This window comes from Populus euphratica, unplaced genomic scaffold (assembly GCF_000495115.2).
Source record: "Populus euphratica unplaced genomic scaffold, PopEup_1.0 scaffold118.1, whole genome shotgun sequence".
Classification (NCBI taxonomy): domain Eukaryota; kingdom Viridiplantae; phylum Streptophyta; class Magnoliopsida; order Malpighiales; family Salicaceae; genus Populus; species Populus euphratica.
Genome location: NW_011500007.1, coordinates 488,900 through 512,437, shown reverse-complemented (window position 1 = coordinate 512,437; position 23,538 = coordinate 488,900). Strand labels below are relative to the sequence as shown.

At 31.3% G+C, this 23,538-nt stretch overlaps 1 protein-coding gene across 1 annotated transcript; it reads left to right on the top strand.

Moving 5' to 3' along the window:
- Positions 1–1,585: 1,585 nt before the first annotated feature.
- LOC105141260 (30-kDa cleavage and polyadenylation specificity factor 30-like) lies at positions 1,586–14,865 on the top strand. The gene is made up of 7 exons (XM_011048438.1): positions 1,586–2,082; positions 2,175–2,528; positions 7,350–7,512; positions 7,707–7,817; positions 10,366–10,434; positions 12,711–12,797; positions 13,714–14,865. Exons 1-7 carry the CDS (start codon positions 1,691–1,693, stop codon positions 14,599–14,601), a joined length of 2,064 nt encoding a protein of 687 aa, XP_011046740.1. The 5' UTR covers positions 1,586–1,690; the 3' UTR covers positions 14,602–14,865.
- The last annotated feature ends 8,673 nt before the right edge of the window (positions 14,866–23,538 follow it).

The following is a 23,538-nucleotide window of genomic DNA, read 5'->3' as shown; positions in this document are numbered from 1 at the left end:
AAATTGATTAAAGTGTGATTATCACTTATTGTAGTCTTTTTAAAATTCACTTTAACTCAAATACTTTGAATAAATTGTAGTCTCTTTAAAATTCACTTTAACTCAAATACTTTGAATAAACTCATTATATGCGTAATTGAGCTTTTTTCCCTTGATCGTGTAATTGGTCTAATTAGCATTTTTAATAGGTCCTTTGGTATTGAAGGTTGCATTATATACTTATCCACGTCATTACGATAATGTAGTATCTATTAATTACTCAAATACTTTCAAACAATCCATGTTATGCTTAATATCTACTAATTTTTTTACTATTGATCAAGTTAATATTAGTTAAGATCAAAACATAACATTTTTGATATAAAATAACTTAGTAATTTCAAGTCTATGGATCACTTATACAATCATCATGTGAGTCTTTCAATATACACAAGTAATCTCTCTATACGAATTTCTCTAGTAAATTAATTCAATGTATATATTATTTAACAAACACTTACATAATAATTTTAGGTGTCCTTAATACTTTATCTTATGAGAATAACTATTTTTTTCATAAGAAAAAAACATAATATATACCGATTTTAACAACTCTAATTAATATCCAATCTTAATAGAGTATTGACCATAAATATTTATAAACAATATTTTGATACAATACGAATCCTCATATTTATAACCACTTTATATTTTTCTTTGTAAATAATTTTTGTCTCAATAATTGAATCCTTACTCTAGATTTATTAATCAAACATAAATAAATATTAAAAATAAAAGATGAATTTATTAAAAATATTATTTTTACATAAATAAAATTAATATCAAATGTAACTAATCATTTAACTGCATAACATATACACTAACAACAAAATCACCAAAAAATTATATATATCTCAATTAATATTCTATAAAATTACAAATCAAATACATTTAGCCCATCAAATCAAGAAAACTAGTTTTGAAAATGGAGAGAAATAAAGTGTTTCAAATCAAGAAGATTTTCAAAGCTAACAAGAAATACAAAAACAAAATATCCAATAAACCTCTAAAAATCCTCAAGATCCAAGTCCATCTAAACAAAACCAAGAGATTCAATAAATTGACATTTAACTTCACTAAGCTAACTTTCTTACCATTATATTTCAAAAAAATATGAAATCAAAATAAAGGATTAGGTTTTATATGCAAGATGGAGGATCAATTGATATGGTATTTAATCTAGTAGGATTATCTTCATGAATTATTGCAGCATAAATATGTGAATGCTCCCTTGGCTTAGTGAAAAATTTGCTACATCGTGTATAAATATAAATTACTTTATTTTGTTTTGCAAAATGAATTAATATAATCTCTTTAATTTTAAAACTAATTAATTAGTTTCTTTTGTCCACTTTATTTTTTTAATTTTTTTTCTTTGAGAAATAAAAAAAATAAAAAAAGTAAGTAATATGAAAAATCGGAGATAAGAAAATATTTTTTAGAACAAAATAATATTAAATTAAGCATCGTAAAACTACATGGAGTAATTTTGTAAAGTAAAGAGAGGTACGACTACATGGAGTAATTTATAAAAGGAGGAAAAAACGAAACCGGCATCTAATTTCAGTTTCTGCTCAGCACGGCCTTGATTTAGAAATAAAATAAAGCCCTAATTAGACACCGGCAGTGCCATACGATACCATACCATACCATGGAGGACTCAGAGGGAGTTCTAAGCTTCGACTTCGAGGGCGGCCTCGATTCGGGCCCCGCCAACCCCATCGCCTCTATCCCAGCGATTCCATCCGACAATTACGGCGCCGCATCCGCAGCTGCCCCCAACACCACAAACACAACCACCAATACCGCCAACAACAGCAACTCTGGTGCGGCGGACATCCAGACGGGTCGACGGAGCTTCCGGCAGACTGTATGTCGGCACTGGCTTCGAAGCCTTTGCATGAAAGGCGACGCCTGCGGTTTCCTTCACCAATATGACAAGTCTAGAATGCCTGTGTGTCGATTTTTTAGACTCTATGGAGAGTGCAGGGAGCAAGATTGCGTTTACAAGCACACCAATGAGGATATCAAGGAGTGCAATATGTAAGTAAGCCACTTTCGGTCAGTAAATATTAATGTAAATAAGGACATCCTTTGAATCATCAGTAAGAAAATATGTGTGTGTGTTCTTGTAGGTACAAGTTGGGGTTTTGTCCGAATGGTCCAGACTGCAGGTATAGGCATGCCAAGTTGCCTGGACCTCCACCTCCTGTAGAAGAAGTTGTTCAAAAGATTCAGCAACTGAATTCTTACAATGGTGTGAACTCTAACAAAAATTTTCAACAACGGAATGCTGGTTTTTCTCAACAAATAGAAAAATCTCCCAATACCATCATAAAACCATCAGGAACGGAGTCGGCTAACGTGCAACAACAACAACAACAACAACAGACTCAGACACCACATCTTACAAATGGCCAGCACCAGCAACCACAACAGCCTAATCCTTTGAACAGAATTGCAACGCCTTTACCTCAAGGAATATCTAGGTGTGTTCAGAGTTCTGAGGTCTTTTATTGAGTTTTGTAAATCAATTATTGTATTTTGTTTTTCTTGGATATTCTGGTTATCGTTATTAAAACTACACATATAGATGACTTCCTGTATCAAAAGTCTATGATCATCTAATAAAGCCCATTATTACTTCAAACCTCTCTGTCTCTCTCCCTCTCTTTTAATTTTCCCTAACTGTTCACCTGTGTAAGTTGGCTTGGAGGTCCCCAAAATCAATATTTTGCAAGGATTAATCCTGTGCATTGAATCCTACTGATGCTAAAGTGAAATGGCTCTTGGCGTGCCTCAGGCATGAAGGCATCCAGCATCTCTTTATGTTCCATAGATGGTGGAACAAATGGGATAGTTGCATCATTGCTTGAAGAGACATGCATCAGCTGTAACTATTCTTACTGTTCAATTTACTCCAGATTCTAGTCCTGTTTTTCTAACAACTTCTCTTGCAGTCAAGGCCCTTAAAACTGTTTCAAAAGATCATCTCCTAATCTTTGTTTGAAAAAAATAACCCCTCTTATGAAGTGGATGCTTTGAGAATGTTGCTTATTGTGTTTGTGTAAAAAGTTTGTGGATATATTTCATTGGTATATGCTTTTCAGGCTTCTCTTTGCTTTTGACAATGCATTCTTTACTTCTTAATTTAATGATGTTTTGCAACTTTCTCATTTTATTATTAGTTTTCCCTAAACAGTGTTGAGATATTAATTAATGCCTCACATACAGGGACAACTACTTTTCATGTCCTGATTCCTTGGGGCATAGCTGTTTTCTGTCAGATAACTTAGTCTAGTGTGATGGTATTTTAAGTTGTTGATGCAAAATGACTGACACCCACCAATATTTAAGTAACAAAGAACTCATGCAGGACATCTTTGAAGTATCTGTTCTGATAGGGTTTGGTAAAGAATTAGGGCATGGAAATTGGACATTTAGAGTATAAGAACAGGGGATTTAGGGCATTGAATTTGAATTGGTATGGAAGTAAAAGGCCACCAGCTTTCACATTACTAGTTATTCTAGGAATCACACCTAGAAGATAGAAAACATAAGTAGGCATCTCACCTAGGGTTCCTAGGAGTCACACCTAAGATTGATTGGATGACACACCATTAAATTGTAATTGCCGGAAATGTTTTTCGTAGATCTGGTTCTCTTAACAAAGCATACCAACATAGCTACTTATAGACTCCTCATACACCTAAAGCATTAAGTTGTTGAATTCCCGGACTTAAATCTTAAATAAGAAAATACTACCATTTCTATTTAAATCTACCTAATTAAGGACTAATAAGCCACTTGAGCATAAAATAAAAACCTAGGCCTAGATGACTTTCAGCAGAAATTATAAAAATGCCCTTGTGTTCAATAATTATAGAAAGAGACTATAATCCTGCTTCCTTTTGTTGTCTGCATCATGTATGCTTGTGTCTGATAGTTCCACAAAACTATTATAATCCTGCTTATTTGATGTCTGCATTAAGAACTTAATAATTCATAAAAAAAATAAAAATAAAGAAAAAGAACTTAAAATAGAATGCCTGATTTTTCTTATTGAATCACCCTTCTCTTTGTTCCATTTATTCTTTTGATCAACCAACTGTGAAACTTCTAAATTCTTCTCATACATGACTTCTAGTTTTAATGTCCACAAGGTGATAAATGTATATGCAAATACATGCTGAACTTGTTCAGTTGATGCATTTTGTATTAGTGGTTGATAATTGTAAAAGTTGTGTTCATCCTTCGAAAGTTGGCTGTTTCTATAGCAACTGTATATTAGTAGGATTTGCTGTAGAATCAATTTTTCACTCAGACTGCTAAGGGAAGAAGTAGCTACAAGGGACCATTCTTCCTTTGCATCAAATGACACAATAAGGTTCCTTAGAGAATTTGATGAATGCATGGTAAGTAATTGATGTTGCAAATGGTTTTAATAATTGCATGCGTAAACAACCCAAAATAGAATGCTAGTTTGTTTTTCATGCTTTATATTTTTATTGCTTTATGTTAATATTCATCCACTCACCCATCTATCTACAAACTCATTTTGTTATATGTATGTCTGTGTGTGCATATACATGTATCTGTGTTACGGTCTGTTTTGGAATAGGAGGCGAGGGATAATTAGTAAGCTTTTGCTTGTGTTTGAAATTTTTTGAATGGATTAGGTTCCCATGTGAGTCAGCTAAGAGTGATTAAGACTCTGTTGGTTTGTTTCCTCAAGACAGTAGTCCTATTTTTAAATTGTTTGGTAAACAAAAAAAGATAATTGGGCTCTGTAATGCAGTTTAAGCCTTAAAACAGAATTTTGGGAATTTGAAATGTGTTCTTAAACAAGCTTGTAAACATGAACATAAAATTTCAAGCTGTAGATTTGAATGTAATGGTTTATGATTCCAAGTTTGAATGATCCTAGGATGACTGCACTGATTGTGTGATTTGTCATGAGTTGCAATGGATGGGAGAAAATGTCACTTGAAATTTGGCTGATATAATGAACGAAGTAATAATAAAAAGAGCGGCTAAATTTAAGAAAGAATGAACTTGATATGAGTGAACATGGATTTGGGGTGTATAAACTTATGATTTTGATAAAGAGAAAACATCCTGAAAAGCTGTGAATGAATCGGGATGACATTACAACTTGGAATGGGATTAAGAGACCTACAATAATATGAACACTTAAATTAACTATAGCTCTCGCATTATGTTCCCAGGTTAAAGCAAATTGTCCCTGTTTTGGCACATCAAGCATATAGAAGTCCTAGATAGTAGCCTCATTTTATGATAAAAATTGTTGAGCAATTAACATGTACTTGTGATTTGTCTCACCTGTTTGATTCCTGGGCCAATATATCATAAGTGAAGCCCTAATTTCCATCGTCAACATTTGTTGCCACCATATAACTTTCTGGAATCCTTTGTTTGAGACTGCATTATACATTTAGGAAAAGGATAGTGTGGGTAATCTGATGAATTTTTCATAAGTTGCTTTATGTTCTCCTTGTGTCTACTTGATTTTTAGTGACATCATAAAGGGTAGGCATCATAGATTGGTGGGGAATCCCATTTTTCACTGGTCAAGAAGGTACAGACATCATAGTTCGGTGGAGAATCCGAATTCACTTCAACAAGGATAGCATCTTCAGAATAATGACACTGGAAATTAACATTATGATGCAGCCTAGGGGACAAAGTCTGATTTTCAGTGAATATGTGAACAAGGTCAAAGCTGTAATTTCAGTGATTTCCATGTTGGAACTTTTTGCAAGAGAATAAAGATTTAGTGCTTGCTAATAAAAAAAGCATTCCTAAAACATGGAGGAGGTTCCTTATTTACAATTAAAATATCTAAATTCTTAACTTAGTCGATATAAGCTTTCTGAATGGGAACAAGAAACCTTCATTTAGGAAATGAAGTACTCATAGAAGGTACTGAATGAAGAGTGAGGACATGGAGTATGGTGTCATGATGAGTTGCCAATGAACTGTGATTCTCTTGTTAAACTTTATAGATATTTGGCTTAAGTTTTGTGACTGACTGGTTATTCATTGTTGGTGTTTTTGGGACAGAACATGGCAAGTTAATGATGAGACTAAATTTCTGTTTGACAAGGGTTTTTTAGGGACGAAGAGGATATTTTCTTGTGCTGTGAATTACTCATTATTAGGAAACTATCCTTTGTATTTGTGATTTAAACTGGTATGGCTATCAACTATTAATTTTGCAGTGAATCATAGGCCTATCTGCCTCTCAGCAAGGCTGCAGGTGTCCTTGTTCTTTCCTGGTATGGTGATGAAATTCAATGAATGGATGGATGTCTAGAGCTGATATCCATTCAGTGGCGAAAGTTTATCTTCTATTAGTTTTATGAGCATTTTGCTTTTAAAATAGGTGGTTTATAAGGTGCCATGGTTTGGGATTTTTTATTTTCTATTAATTGAAATGCTCATAAAACTAGGTTTTGTTTTGCCCCATCTTCTTGTATACTGTTAGAACCTATTGAGAATAAGTGGGAACAGGCTTTACCCTGACTTCCCATATAAGTGGTTGGTTGTTAACATGTGTGCTTTAGGTGTTTGAAATTCCTCTCAGCTTATAATTTTAGATACAGCTGTTATTGATAGTATAAAGCCTTTCAAATGCGTTTCCTTTTGAACATCATTAATTGTTTTCAGTAATGCAACACATCTTTCATGCTGATCTACCATTTTATTTTTGCATCTTGATTTCTGTCAATAAGCAAATAAGATGGGCGTGGAGAGGTGAAAGTGATTTAACTGATTTACAGGGGAAGTATCTCCTTCATCCTGATTAACTAAGAATGCAAAGTTTCATTATGGTTTAAGTTGCAAAATTCTTTGGTGATATCAGTTTCTATTTTGCTACTGATTGAGAATGTGGGCTTGTGTAAGTAGGAGTTTCTTTGTGCCACTGGACCTCATCACCTTGAAGTCCTCATGCTAGTGTTTAGGATGTTCTGCATGCTGTATGTGGGTTTCTCTGGCTGCCTGGTCAAGCTGCTAGTAGCCTGTTCTTGGTTTTTATTAATACATGAGTTCACTTTATTTCTAATCTACTTTTTGTATTTTTTCTGTTTATTGAACTTCTACTGTGTGATTTGCTTTCCTTTTAATTGTACTATTGCATTGCATTGAAAAGGACATTGTACTCTACCAACTATAAGTTGGGGGTTGATTTCAGTGTCTCTCGGCACACCTTGTTTATAATTAAATTGCAAATTTCTCTTTTCCATAATTGAATGCGCTAACTTATTTGTTCCATATATGGAATTTAGGTACTTTATTGTTAAGAGCTGCAACCGTGAAAATTTGGAGTTATCTGTGCAGCAAGGAGTATGGGCAACTCAAAGGAGCAATGAAATTAAACTGAATGAAGCTTTAGACTCTGCTGACAACGTGATTTTGATATTCTCAGTAAACCGGACTCGACATTTCCAGGTGAATTTGGAATTTATTATTCATTGAGTTGTTTAATTTGGTAGTTTGGATCCCCAACTTTCCTTATAAAAAATTGTTTTGGATTGGTTTTGATTAAAGGCTACTACTTGGCTAACTTAGTTGCTAAGTTGCATCAAGTTGCCCTTGTTTGCTCTGACTGGGATGCTAAACCTGAAATTGTGTATGGTTGATAGGGTTGTGCAAAGATGACATCCAAAATTGGTGCTTCTGTTGGTGGAGGGAATTGGAAATATGCACACGGAACTGCACATTATGGGAGGAATTTCTCAGTCAAATGGTTGAAGGTATTCTTTTTCCCTCAACATCTATTCTGTTTCTCTGAATTTGTTTCTGCCTTGAATGATAAGACATCATACTGTAATTATAAAATGACTATCAGTGTTTTAATCCGAAGTGAAGTATGATAGATAAATTGAGAAGAAAGTTGTTTTGATTTCAATTGGAGTTTAACAAATTTGATTGATGTGAAAGTTTTGCGTTTTATTTCTCTCATAACTACATCTTGTTAGTTATAAATTAGAAAGGATTTATGCAGAAACCTCAGGCTGCAACCAGGAAGGTTTAGTGCTTGATGTGGGACAGGTTCCAGTTTTTATCACACAAATGCTTTATGGTGGGCCTTGGCTTGGAAAATTGGAGATTTAAGGTTTTAGATTAAAGAAAAGTGATACAGGGTTTGTGGAATTTCGGTTTAGTTCTTAGACAATTAGCATAACATTGTAAATAGATGATAGATAACCTTATGTCGTGTTTACTTTTAGAAATAAATTTTCCAATTTTATCGCCTCTTTTGTCATTATTCTAAACTCAATTTGTCCATAAAAACAAGCTTACGAACTGGTAGTTCTATAAAACAGAGAATGAGGTCCTTGTTTGGATTGTTTAAAATAATGAATGTCAAAAAGATTACATAAGCCTTTTTTTTATAAAAGATGAGAATTTGGAAAAGAAACTTTTAGTAGTTTTCTAGAGAACTGGAAAAACCGAAACACATGTTCAAAGTAAATACTAATTGGTAAACACATTTGTCTCAGTTCTCTGTTTTCAAGAAATCTTTTCCAGGCAACTAGACTCATGTAAGTACTACTTAAAACATCAAATTAAGTGTTTAACTCTCATTACTCATGCTTAATGCACCATACTATCTTAAGGAGCCAATTGCTGGATTTTTCTTTTAAAAGAGGGTATTCTCTATTAAATTAAACGATTGCATTAGCATGTATATTGGGAATCAAAACTCTTAATGCTAATTAGACCTGAACTAAATAATGAAAACTTTTATTCTTATGTGGAATAAGGAATAGAACAAGAAACTCGAATCTTCATCATGAGATGATATTTTATATATCCTAATTCCTGCTAGAATATAATTACTTATGTTTCACATAAAAATTAAGCTGATAACATGGTCACTTAAAAGTAAGCTTAAAATTCCCATGTTGTTGAGAAGGGGTTAGTGATTGCCCTTGTATTTTTATATGGAAGTTGATCCTAATTTTATTTTTATTTTTTAATAGATTCTACCCTTGTTTTGTAGGTTATGAAAAAATCTGCCCCTCTAGTTCCTTTGAGTGGGTGTGATGTGTTAAAGATTTGTGCATAACAGCATAAGAAAATTACATGTGGAAATTTTAAAAATAAAAGAAAAAGAAATAAAAAAACCAATGTTGAGTATCAAGGAAATTAAATTAAAATTATAGGAAAAAAGATTGGGTTTTTCAAAATTAGAAAAATAATAAAGAAATAAATTAAATTATATTTATTAGGTAAAGTATATTTTTTCGTCAAATTTAAAAAAAAGGTTGGATTTTTTAAAGTAAAAATTAAATTAATATTTACAAATTAATTAAAATGTTGTTGAAGAAATTAAATTAAAAATATTGGGTAAAGCATACAACCTTTATTCCTAAAATTTTAATTCAATTTCTTTACTATTCAAATTTGGGCCTTTTCTTTTCCCCCCCCCCCCTTCACTTTTTTTTGTAAAAGTCCATTTGTTAAATTTTCACGCGTAATTTTCTTATGCCTTGACGAATTGATTTTTTACATGTGGTGTCAAATACAATAGAACTGGACGTGAGGTAAACAACCTTATGAAACTTATAGTAGAAAGGAGAATTCATAAAAAAATCACTGAGAGACAAAATCCATAAAAAAATAACAGTATAGGGGTAAAAAAATGTGCCATTAAACCTGGCACAGGAAGATATAAACCTGGCACAGGCAATATCTTCAAAAGGGGTATCAAATACTTTGGTAACGTGAACTAATTTTAGACTGGTTCTTTGATGACAATCTGACAAAATTTATATCTTGCAATGTATATAAAGGTACTGTATTTTTTAACTTGACTTGGAGGCTGCTTTAATTAGAAAAGCAACAATGGATTGTAGAGAAAACTAGATTCCTAAAAGTCATCATGCATTATTTATTTGTTGTGCAGTGCATTATTTGTTTGTGGTGCAGAGTCCTGACTCCTGAGTGGCCTCGCTCATGATTTTGGTGGCTTCTCCATGTGAATTGTAGCATATGGAAAATAATTTGTTTTGAATTCACAACTATCCTTTCTCCAAATGTTATATCATGGCTAGCAGAAAAACAAAAACTGACTGCTGCTGCTTTTCAATTTCATAGTACCATGACAGATTATGTGCATTAGATGCTTGTTATTGAATGTGAGATTTCAAAATCTGGGGATAGCCATTAAAATTAATTATATTCAAAATCTGGGGATAGCCATTAAAATTATTAAAAATCTCGATACATTAGTTTTTGTGTATGTTTAAATAGCACAAATCTATGACATAACTAATTGCAATTTTCCTTTTGAAGTTGTGTGAACTGTCCTTCCACAAAACTCGCCACTTGAGAAACCCATTCAATGAGAACTTGCCGGTGAAGGTACTATCCTTGGTCTTCGTCTATTTATTTTTTGTTGTTCTTCTATCCCCGTGCATGAAAAGATATACTGTGTATACTATGTTTGTGAGGACTTGCATTTTTCTGCTCTTTTCTTATAAAGAATGAACTTTTAAGTAATAAGTTCATGAAATTGGATTCTAAGAAATCTGCCTTACCAAATAAGTTCAAGTTCCCAACTACTAGAATTAATATTTGATTGTTTAGGAATTTTAATGTTGTATGATTATTTTGGACTTTCTGAGTATTATGTAGGAATATTAGTATTTATTATTTAGAAGTTAAAATAGGAATTTAGATTATTTTAGTTTATTATTGTATTAGTACTATGTAATAGGTTTTCTTATTTATATGGTTTGGTGCCTATAAAAATAAATAAGCACCCTACCTCGATATTAAGAGAATGTTGAATATTAATTATCAGACTAAAACTAAGTTTCTCGTTTAGAATTGGTTCTCTGGTTATGTGTTCTCGGTGGTGGTTCTACACCACAGTGCTTGTGTATCAGTGGCAGTCCTAGAATGCCCTTCTAAATGCCTTAAAGAGATTGCTGCCAGTGTATGCCATCATATGGACTGTGTTTTTTGGCTTGGCAAACTCTTATGGATTGATATGTTCACTTGAGAACAAACGAGCTACCATACAGCTCTTAACAGCTGATTGTATCCAAAGGACATTTTTGAACCTGGATAACACCTCCTGAAGATAATATGCCACATGATGTTTAGATGCGTTGGCACAACCTTGGTCACCTCTCTTAAATTAGTGGTGTTCTGTTGTTACTTGCACAATGTAAGCATTGTCGCTAATTTTCTTCAGAATCATACAAGGACCTTCACTCTTTGAATGAAGCTTTATACATCAATACCTTTAGGATACTTTCAAGTCTGATGAGTATTTGATGATGCTGAATACCTACTTTTCAAATCTATATTTGGAAAGATTGTAGAAGTAGCCATAGATCCAACATGTCAATTAAATGGTGGATAATCTTGTTTATGGTTATGTCTTGTCACCATAGATGCACCAAAAACCATAATTTTTTTTTGGTGCAAGCAAAGCTAGGACAGCAATGCATTAATTCTTGAAACAATTCTTTGGAGCTGGACAACAGTTCATCAATGTGCCTTATAAGCTTGGCATGTCACAAGGATTCTTTCATAGGCTGGAAGATTAGGCTTTTAAGACCCTGGAATTAGAGGCAAAGGATGCAACTCATTTGGTAGTTAACTGGTGCAACATCAGAAAAATCTGACAACCACCTAATTTCCTCTAGGGTCAACATGAAGAAAGGGACAGCAGCTGATTTTAACACTTCTCTTGCTATACAGAAAAAATCACATTTGATTTGGGCTAGCTACTTGGAAAAACACCAGAGATGCGTATTATCATCAATGCCCTTGTAATTTCGATGTCAAGTTAACTCATTGGCCTGAAAACCATTTTCTGTCCCTGAGAGAAGTCCACATGTTGATCTCAAAGACAAGATCAACCAAGAATGTGAGGGACTTGCACAGGAATCATGTCACATAATATGGAATCACCAAAGGCACCACAAGTAAAAGTAGCAATGTTTTGAGTTACCAGAATGGTTTTGTAGGTTATTTAAAAAATTACAGAAATACCGTTAAAGGCCTATTCAAGTTCCCAATGATGTTCCTTTTCATCAACCATATATGAAATCAATGCTTCAGCATTATAACCAGTCATGGAATGCCTTAGAGACTACTGCTAATTGCACCATGAAAGGGGTTGTGTTTAGGCCTGGCAAAATCTAATTAATTTGATATGTTGAATTGAGTACCCTAAGGCACCATATCAGCAAGTCATGGTGCTCATAACTTAACAGAAATGCCTGAATGCAATTGTACAGCTGCCAGTTTTCATATTGGATTAAATGTGACAATTTACTCTTTGATTTGTTAGCATGGGCAAAAATCCCTATGTAGAATGCATGAAACTTGTGTGAAATTATTAATGGAATTAAGACGAAAAAAAAACACATACAAAAGGCCTTCTACTTCTACTGCTCGAATGGTGTGATAGTGAATTATTACTGTTATCATTGTTATTTTTGCATTGGTGCAATCATCAAGGAATGTAAGTACCTCTGATAATTGAGCTCCACATTTGAAATCATTTATATCAATATGATTTCACTGCATTTCTTTTGTTATGACTGTTTTCTTAGTTGAAATTTCACTTATTGGAGCTAAAAGCTGTAGTCAAGTCCTAATATTACTTCTCATGAACGCAGATTAGTAGAGATTGTCAAGAGCTAGAACCCTCTATTGGTGAGCAGTTGGCGTCCTTACTTTATCTTGAGCCAGATAGCGAACTTATGGTATGCTTGTTCCATAATTTTTTTTTCTTCTAAACACAGTGAATTAGATCAAGAAGCACTTGAACAATTCAGAGAAAATGAAAATGAGATTGAAAAAAAGAATTGTGTTGTGCCCTTGCCCTTTCCTTTTTTGGCAACTAAATGCAGTCACATTTTGAAGATTTTGCTCTTGATAATCTTAAAAAAAGTTTGTTGTCCATTTGCCCTGCATTTAGAAGGTGGCAACAAAATATGAGAACATACAATAGAATTTACAGTCATGTAGATGCATGTAAACATGTATATCAGGTTGTCCCACAATTGGTAAGGGATCATGTGAAATTAGACAAAGATAGTAGGTTCACAGCTTAACAACCAAAATAGGTTTTAACATGGGATGGAGGATGTTGCTTTTTTGCATGATTGAGATGACCACCATATAGTATTTGTACTTGAACAATGTTTTCTATTATAGTTTTCTTAAATATTTTCGTTTTGAGTTCTTGTAGATTTTGAAAAATGATCAATCAAGCACATTTTTCTATAAATGCCCTTTCAAGGGTAGATAAACCATTGCTACATAAGTGATCAAATTTCTGGAACAAATATATTGTATTGATTGTTTTGTGAAATCTACAAGAACTGGGATAGAAAATTTCAAAACAATCTTTTGTAGATTTTCTATCAAGAACTGGTTTCATCAATATGGTTATTGGAACAAATATATTGTATTGATTGTTTTGTGAAATCTACAAGAACTGGGATAGAAAATTTCTACATTTCTTTTGTAGAACTATTTTTTATATTGATGAAACCAGTATGCTTAATGGGTGGCCTTGCTAGACCCAATATTGCATTGGATCCTAAAGTGCAACTCTCCAAATTATGGAATGCAATGAACTAAATGAATCTAAATAATGTTCCTTCTGGGGTGCAGGCAGTCTCACTTGCAGCAGAAGCAAAACGAGAAGAGGAAAAGGAAAAGGGAGTCAATCCTGACAGTGGTTGTGAGAACCCTGACATTGTCCCCTTTGAGGACAATGAAGAAGAGGAGGAGGAAGAAAGTGAAGAGGAGGACGAGTCCTTTGGGCAGCCTCTTGGACCAGCAGCTCAAGGCAGGGGGAGAGGTAGAGGGATGATGTGGCCTTCTCACAATCCAATGGCTCGTGGGGCTAGACCCATCCCTGGCATCAGAGGTTTCCCCCCCATGATGATGGGTGCTGACGGGTTTTCTTATGGAGCTGTTACACCTGATAGCTTTGGAATGCCAGATCTCTTTGGTGTGGCATCCCGTGGATTCCCCCCATATGGTCCTAGGTTTTCTGGTGATTTTGCTGGTGCTACATCTGGTATGATGTTTCCTGGGCGGCCTTCCCAACCAGGGTCTGTGTTTCCAGCTGGTGGATATGGGATGATGATGGGTCCAGGACGTGCTCCCTTCATTGGGGGGATGGGTCCCACTCCATCAAATCTTCTCCGAGGTCCTCGGCCAGGTGGCATGTTTGCACCGTTTCCTGCGCCATCCTCCCAGAACAACAGCCGGTCTGTTAAGAGAGACCAGAGGGCGGCTGCAAATGATCGAAATGACAGGCATAGTGTAGAATCTGATGTGGTCAGGGGTGCGGCTGGGGAATCAAATGACGAGAGAAAATACCTGCAGGAAACATTAAAGGCTTCCCATGAGGATCAATTTGGTGCTGTAAATAGCATCAGAAATGATGAGAGTGAAAGTGAGGACGAGGCACCAAGACGGTCAAGGCATGGGGAGGGAAAGAAGAAGCGTCGAGGTTCCGGAGAGGATGCTACTCCTGGCTCTGATCACTAACAGAAGGCGTGCTCGATTCTACTGGAGCGTAACTACTCAGAAAGGCCTACTGTAGAACATGCGCTTCCTCCATCTCGCATCAGCCTTCATTCGAATGTGATTTAACTGTGGACTTTGGTTTCTTAACACTTTTTGGGGCATAAAAATGTATGGATAAATGATTTTTTGTACTGTTTTTTTTTTTCCTTACAATTTTTTAGGTTGACATGTCAGATATATATAAAAATTGGTGTATAACTAAATGAGTAGAATTGTGATTAGATATCTAGCGATGTCTACAGAGGATGAACATTATACAAGGCCCTGGCGGGAATGAGAAGCATAAAGAGATAAAAAGCATGGAACACGGCGTCTATATTCCTATAAAAAAATTTCCTCTTTCTATAATTTCCTAGGCCCTGCAATCCTTTTGTTGCAATGATTTATTCAAATAATTGTTTCTGGGTTTTGCAAACGATCGTTCCAACACCAAAATCAACAAAATGGTCAAGGAGATCAGCATCAAAGATTGGTGGAGAAATAATGCAGGGGAACTCTCAAAAAGCTTTTTAACCATAAAATACTTTCAATATTTAAACAATTGATATGATCAACATAATGGACTGGATAAATTATAACATGGCTTTTATAAAATCTCCTTGTGTTTAGTTTAAGAACTATGTTGGTTTTGATGCTCCCTCAAGGGATACGCACACATTTTCCCTCTTCTTCTTCTTCTTCTTGTCATCACCATTATCACATATTTTCCCTTTTCTATAATAACATCCAAGAATCATGCTCGCACCTCTGTTTCCGGATGAGACATGACAGACACGGTATTATACATTTAATGAGGTGAATCATCTATTCTATCCAGCCAAAAGAAGTAATCAAAGTATTTTTGAGAAAGCCAACGATATGGGTAGATAATTAAAGAGCCAGAGAGCAACCAAGTTACTGGTGCAAACTCTGGTACTTCATAAAAAATGTGATGAAAAAACCTTTGTTGTTTTAAGTCCTTAAGCATGCAAAAAAGAACTCATTTTCCTCTATGAATTAGATACGAAACAAAAGGGAAATTAGGCTTACTTCTTTCCATATCTTTCCTTGCAGTACTGGGCATGGTAAACTGATGCATATGGATAGGTAAAAGCTATTTTATTTGACATTGCCATCAGGTTGGGCTATTATGAAACAACAAATAATTAGATCAGATTTACAGCATGGTTAACCATGATGGAATGCAACCAAGAATTGCACTCATCAAATAAATTTGAGATTACGAGAAAATAGTGAAAGTTGTGGGCAAAAATGTGCATGGATTCAACTAAAATATTTTTTAAATAAATAATTTGTTGGGTTTATCAAAACATATAAACATAGCAAAAACAATATTTTTTTAAAACTTGTGGAATCAAGAATCATGTTAGACAATCATTTAGGATTCTCTAAAAAAAAGTTCTTCTTTTTTGGAGTTTAATTAACTTCTCAATGTAAAATTGTTGCAAATCATAAAATATTTAATTATCAGATCTCTAATAATAATCCATATAAATTACTAGATTATAAATCTCTTAAAACTTATTTAGGAGAGAAATTGCTTTACTTTTAGTATTATCTTTTTATTTTCTCTACTATGCTTATCTATATAAGTATATCTAATGTTTAAAGTGTGTACAATACATTTATTGAGAAAATTACGAGGTATAACATTCTAATTATATATATAAAAAAGATTATCCTATTAATAGGAAAATATCTCGTATGTTATTTCTAAATATAGAAATTTATGTAATTAAGTCTCTACTTGATTTTTGTTGGTCAAGAATTGTAATTCCTTGTATAAATTACATTATAGTCCTTAATTTTTAAAATTTATTTACGATCAAGTAATACTTGATTAATTATCTCAGTTTAATTTTTTACTAATAATTTTTAAAGTATATGACCTGTTAGGTTTTTAATAAGTTGATTCAAATATAAATTCTAATTTTAAATAAAAATATAATTAAATTAATTAATTTTATTATCAATACATGAATTTGCTTTTGGGTAGAAATTACTTTATAATTCTCACCTTTAAACCTTTCCTAATAAGTTACACTCATGATAATTTATTATGGCCCACACCTTTTTTTATAGCATGATTGAAGTGCACTAGAAAATGAGGGATGGATAGAGATTTCAATGAATATAAGCACTCCATTAAACTCACTAATACTAAATGATAACCAAAGAAAGTCTAACTATAAGCTATAAACTAAAACTTACGAGGCAACCCAAGTTTCTTAAATTTCTTCATTTTGTTTTTTTATTTTTTAGTTTTTTTATTACTTATGTTTTTTTATTTTTTTGTTATAGGTTTGTTCAACATGGAGGAGCTTCATAAGCATTTTAACCTTTATTTTTAGAAATTAAATCTAGAAGTTGCTCTTATATCTTTCTCTTTTAGTTTATATTAGGGACAATTCTTAGTTTAAGTTTAGGGGTCGATAAGTCATTTGTATCTCTTTGTTTTATATGAACAATGTTTAGCCATATTTTATTTTTTTTCTTTGGATTGATTATTAATTATATTTGTGTTTTTAAAATCAATCATATAATTAACTATTTCATATTTGAGTTGGATGGAGTGTTGTTGTCTTTTTTTTTTCTTTTGGAATCAATAAGTCATTTGATATTTATTCAATATTATACATTTATTTACAAATAAGAATGAGATAGCTAATTGTCTTTTTTGCTAAATCATACTTTGTATACCTTGACCATTATTTTTATATTTTCTTTTAAAAAATAAAAGGTGTCCCGTTACACATTCTTAAGGCTATGTCCTACACTTAGTTCTTTAGGCTATATGATTTGAACATGATCAGAGTGAAAGCTCACTATATGACTCACTTAGAAAGATTAAGAGGATATAATACATTAAGAGGATGGAACATTAAGAGTCATGATATAAAACAAGAAAAGGTGCTTGAATGATAAATAAGAGCAAAGTTATTAATGTAGGAAAATGATACATGACATAGTTTAGCTAGCTTGAAAAAGTTGATAAACTATAAAGTTTGAGTTTAAGTTTAAAAGTTTTAAAAACTAGAAAAGCTTAAGAATGATTGATGGTTGAATAAAAAACGTTTTGGAGAATTTGTTGAGTGAGTGTTATGATCTAAAAGCTAATAGATATTAGCTTATGAGTGTAAATGTAATATAGTTATTTAATGAAATTATTAAGGCATTGTTTTATCTTTTAAGTTTGTTTTAATTATATTATGTACTAATTTATTTGATAAAGTCTATATTATAATATTTGTATGATATATGACATGATAGATACTCATACACTATGGATAACACTATTAAGTGCTTTGGTTGTAGTTTTTGTTATGACTAGCCATTGATGATGATATGTATTAGATCTTTATCATAGAATGGTAGTGGATATTCTCACTTTTATAGTATATTGATATTAAGAATAATGTGTAGATGCTTATAAGAAAATGTATTCATCAAACGTGACTTGTATGATAACTCATTTGATATTTACCCATCGTTTAAGTTTATTTTAATTACATTATGTACTTACTTCTATAATAAAAATCTATATAGTAATATATGTATGATATTTGGTATGAGATATATCTTATATATTTTGGAATAATGTTATTAAATATTCATGGTTATAGCTTTATTAAGACTAGACATCAATATAAGTGATAATAATGGTATGCAATAGATCTTAATTATATGATCAAATGATCATAGCGGAAAATCTCACTTTTATAGTATAATGATACTAAGTATAATATGTAGATGTTTGTTAGGGAAAAACTTTATTGGACGTGGCTTATATAAGAATCATTTTGTATTTACCTAGAGTATATAAGAATCTTGTAGAGATGAGTGTATTTGATCCTTTGATTTGAGGTTATCATATTATCTTGCATAGAGAACCATTTACTTTGACACTATTAGGGTGGACTCTAAAGGGTTTTGTATATAATAATGATAGGATATACACTAAGACATTTGGAGGTTTATGAATAATTAATTTAGGATTTGTCACTTGTTATAAAAAAAATATCGTTAACTATTTATTAAGTGTATGATTTCAGAAAATCTATACTCATAGTAGGAATTGATTTTAGAAGAGTTATAAAATCATATTTCATATAAAGTCTATCTACTAGGTAATAAAAATAAAATCAGAAGTGGTTATCTAGGATATGTACCTTCCAAACCCTAGGTCAATTCATGGCATTGTATGATAAAGAGGTCGAATTATACGGTAACCATATTTAGGAAGGGTTGAAAAAAGTCTTGATTGATTGTTTCTAATCACTTTGAGTGTTATGATAGAATGCTAATTTATTTACTTTATTCAATGAAATAAGATGCATGTATAAAGTATTCATATCATATTTGATTGAAAGAATAAAACAATTATACTTATACTAGGACTATAATAAAGCCTCATTACAAACATGATTGTATACTTATACTAGGACTATAATAAAGCCTAATAAAGCCTAAAGGGTCACACATACAAAAAAAATTAAATGTCAATGTAGTACAAAGAATAAAATACTTCTTATTAGAGTCCTAATGAGACTAGAACTCTTTTAAATGTTTTAATTGGAATTGGAATCTATACTAGTGCTAATGAGATTTGGACTCAAAACTAATTTTAATGAGATTAAAGATTAGAATCTTATTATCACTAGATATTTACCTTTGTCTATAAAATTATAATCTTAATAGGATTAAGATTTATTCCATGACTCTTGGAAAGACTAGTGTAACTAAAGTCTCAGACATGATTGATAGGTTAAGATATTTGGACTAATTTGGTACTGGTTAGGTTTATAGGTCTTATAAGCCCATAAGCTAGGTATAAGACTTTATTATCTATATGGGCTTGTGAATCTTATATGATAGCCATGTGATGTGAATTTCATGGATATAAAGATCCAAAAACCTATAGTGAAATTGACTCTTTCTAATCAAGCTAAAATATTATATGGAATTAAGTATGACAAGAAATCTGGTTAATTATTTGAAAAGTCAGAGTAGCTTAATAAAGAACAAAAAAAATATGAGTAAAACCTCTAACACATAATAATAATTGTTGAAATCAAATTTTGTATATAAAAATATAAATATAAGATAAATAACCTTATTTATAATAAGTAAAAAGTCTCAAATAATGCTAGAAAAATAATAAAAGAGTTTTAAATAAAGAAAAATCATAAATTAACTAGGAAACTAATGTAATTCTCACATGGTATCTTATGGAATTTATTGCAAGGTCTTTCTAATGTTTAATCGCCTGAAATTTTAACCCAATATAAAATAAAACCTCTAAAAATATCTAGTAAAATTTCAATATAATCCAATGATCGGATAAACAAATATTCTTGTTAGAATAAAATTATGCATTGAAAAAAATAAGCACAAAACCACCTATAATACTAAAATGAATTACCCATCATTGCGAAATAATTAGGCTTATATTGTAGATGAATTAGGCCTCTCTGGCACATAAACTAGATTAATTAAGGTTAGATTATCACTTGTTGAAGGTGTAATCTTATTAAAATTCATTTTAGTCCAGATACTCTAAATAATCTCATTAAATGTATCTTTAAGCTTCTTTACCCCTGATCTTGTAATTGGCTTAATTAGAACTTCCAATGGATCTTTTGATGTAGTATTAACCATATCATCTTATTTCTCATCAAAAGGATTTGTCCATGAATTGTGGCACTAAAGAGATTTGAAATATTAAAAGTGGCATTAACACTATACTCACCTGATAAATCTAATTTATAATCATTATCATTAATTCTTTTAAGGATTTAGAATGGTCTATCTCCTCTCAGCATCGATTTAAAACTTTTTTTTTCAATAATTTTTTTTTTGCATGCAAATTGAAACTCAATCATCTGGTTAAACAATAACCTTATTTTCCCTTTTATTAGCTTTGAATGTACATATATTTTTTTTTTTTTTGTATTTCTCGCCTTACATTCTCATTGAGAGCCTTTACTACTTATGTTTTTCTATTATAATCAGGATTAACCATCTCAGCATACCAACAATTCAACTTCCTTTGATCTTTAAGATGTTGTAATGACTTATGATTGATATTTGATCACAAACTCTTTAGACCATAAATAATGTTGCTAAATTTCCAAAGTTCTTACAAAAACATAAAGCTTTTTATCATAAGTAGGATAATTCATATTGCACCATTGAGTTTTTCGCTAAAATAAGTTATAAGCTTTTTTTTGTAATATTATTAATGGCATGACAACCAGTATACATCCTCCAGGTCCCATCCTTTTTGGGTGTTAACAACAATAGAATTGCACAAGGAATTATGTTTTCTCTTGTCTACCTTTTTATCATTAATTCTTTCATTTTCCTTTGAAGTTTCTATATCTCCTAAAAATTGCTTTTATAGGCTAGCCAATTAGATATAGATGCTTCAAGCATAAGATCAATTCAGTTTTTAATTCTCCTAATAGGTGGCAACCCACTAGAAATCTCATTAGGAAAGATGTCCTTAAGATTTTGTAATAAAAAAATACAAATACTAGGAAGGTAATGATCAAAGTCATTGATGTTAAAATATGTCTTCTTATACATAAGTATCATAAGCATGTTAGAAAAATAAGCACTTTTAATTTTATTTCCATTAGCATAAAAACTAACATGTTTCTTTATTTTTATTCACACTTTTTTTTATCTCCTTCTCGTTCTTCTCTCATCTCTCATCTAAATCCCTACTAAATAACAATTATTCAATTTAACTTGAAACATAATTGTTTCATTAATAATCATAATATTAACAAACATAATATTTAAAGTTTAATAAACATGTTACTACACAAAGAACACATAAACAAAAAAAAAACATATTTTCTCCCATTTGTTTTTTTTATTCTTTTTAAGGTCTAGAAGGCTTGGTTGTATACTAGAGGTATGGTCTCTGTGTGAGACAAATAAAGACCTTAAATACAATGTTTTCATGCCTCTAAGTCAGCTTTTTATTTGGTTTCATATTAAATAATTTATTTAAAATTTTAAGGTGTTTTTATGATAAAGACAAATCTTAATTCAAGCGTCAAGGTTGCTAGGAATTTCAAATTCAACTAGATCATTTTAATGGTATGAATTACACAAGGTGGATGGATCTAATAATATTCATGCTTATTTCATTAAAGATTTACTATATTTTTTACTCAAACTCGTTTGCACTACCTAAACCATAAGAAGATGACTTTTTTGTTGTTAAGACTGAAAGATTGAAATATAAGGCAAATGAAGTGCTCCATTGAGGGTATATTTTGAATCATATCTTCTCTAAATTAAAGTCGCCAAAATTTTTTTGGCTACCTTGGAGACACACTACAAGCAGAAAAAATCAGGTTCTGATCGTTTTTTTACTTTAAAAGTTTTTGAGTATAAGATTACCGATAATAAGTTGATTATGGATCAAGTGCATGAAATTTATTGCCATGGCTACTACAGACACACTACAAGCAGGAAAAATCAGGTTTTGATCATTTTTTTTACTTTAAAAGTTTTTGAGTATGAGATTACCGACAATAAGTTGATTATGGATCAAGTCCATGAAATTTATTGCCATGGCTACTAGAAGTAAAGAAGCAAAATGGTTAAGAAATATTTTGTTAGTTATTAAGTTGTAGTAACAATCTATGTAAACTATTTTTTAATACTGTGATAGTGAACCAACTATCTCTTAAAAATACAGTAAGATTTACAATAGTAAATCAAGATATGTAAGCATTTAATATGGATATATTTGAGGATTGATTACAAATGGAGTAATCACTATTATCTATATAAAATCTGTGAATAATTTAGTGAATTTGCTCACAAAAGAATCATCTAAAGACATGATAAGGAAAACAACTAATGGAATAAGGTTGAAACTCATTAGTAAAGATACCAGTAATGGGAACCTAACTTCGAATTAGCAAGAAGCTTATATCTAAGTTTAATAGGTAATAACAAATTATTATTTAGTATCTATTAGACATTGATAATTAATTGTGGATCCCATTCTAATATTATTCGGAGGATGAGTGTAGACTTTTAATAAAATTTAAAATTCATGTCTTATATAATAGGAAGATGATGAGTGTAGACTTTTAATAAAATTTAAAGTTCATGTCTTATATAATAAGAAGATATATAATTTCACCTATATGAATATAGAAGTAGTATTGTTTTTTACAAGAGTTAGGTTTTTTTTCTTGTAAATATTCATAAAAATAAGATTTTAACATATGACCATAATATTGTTAAATATTTATAAATCTTTTAAGAGTTTGGAGAATATTATGTATGTAGTATCTTTAATTCTACAATAAAAATTTTGATTTAACATATGAACATCAATAACTTTAATAGGATTTAAGTTATAATACCAATTAAATGTTTAAATTGTAAACTAACTTCTTGTAAATATAATTCTATCAAATAAAAGGATATTTATAACATATATAAATTATAAATAAATACAAGATATCAATTCCACGGTGAAAAGAAACACTTCCTCCTAAATATTTATGCGTTAGTTTCTATTATATAGTAAATTAAATGAAAGTTCCGGTGGACATGCTTTTCTAGTTGGCTTCCTAATACTATTATATAGATATTTCTAATATCAAAATATTAATTTTTTTTGAATTAATTTCTTAGATTTTCATAATTAAATATTTGTGACTATTAAAATAAAATTGAATATAAAATACTATTATATAGATATTTCTAATATCAAAATATTAATTTTTTTTGAATTAATTTCTTAGATTTTCATAATTAAATATTTGTGACTATTAAAATAAAATTGAATATAACTATTCAATTTAACTTAAAATATAATTATTTTATTAATATTCATATAGTTGATATAATGTTGCCATTCTA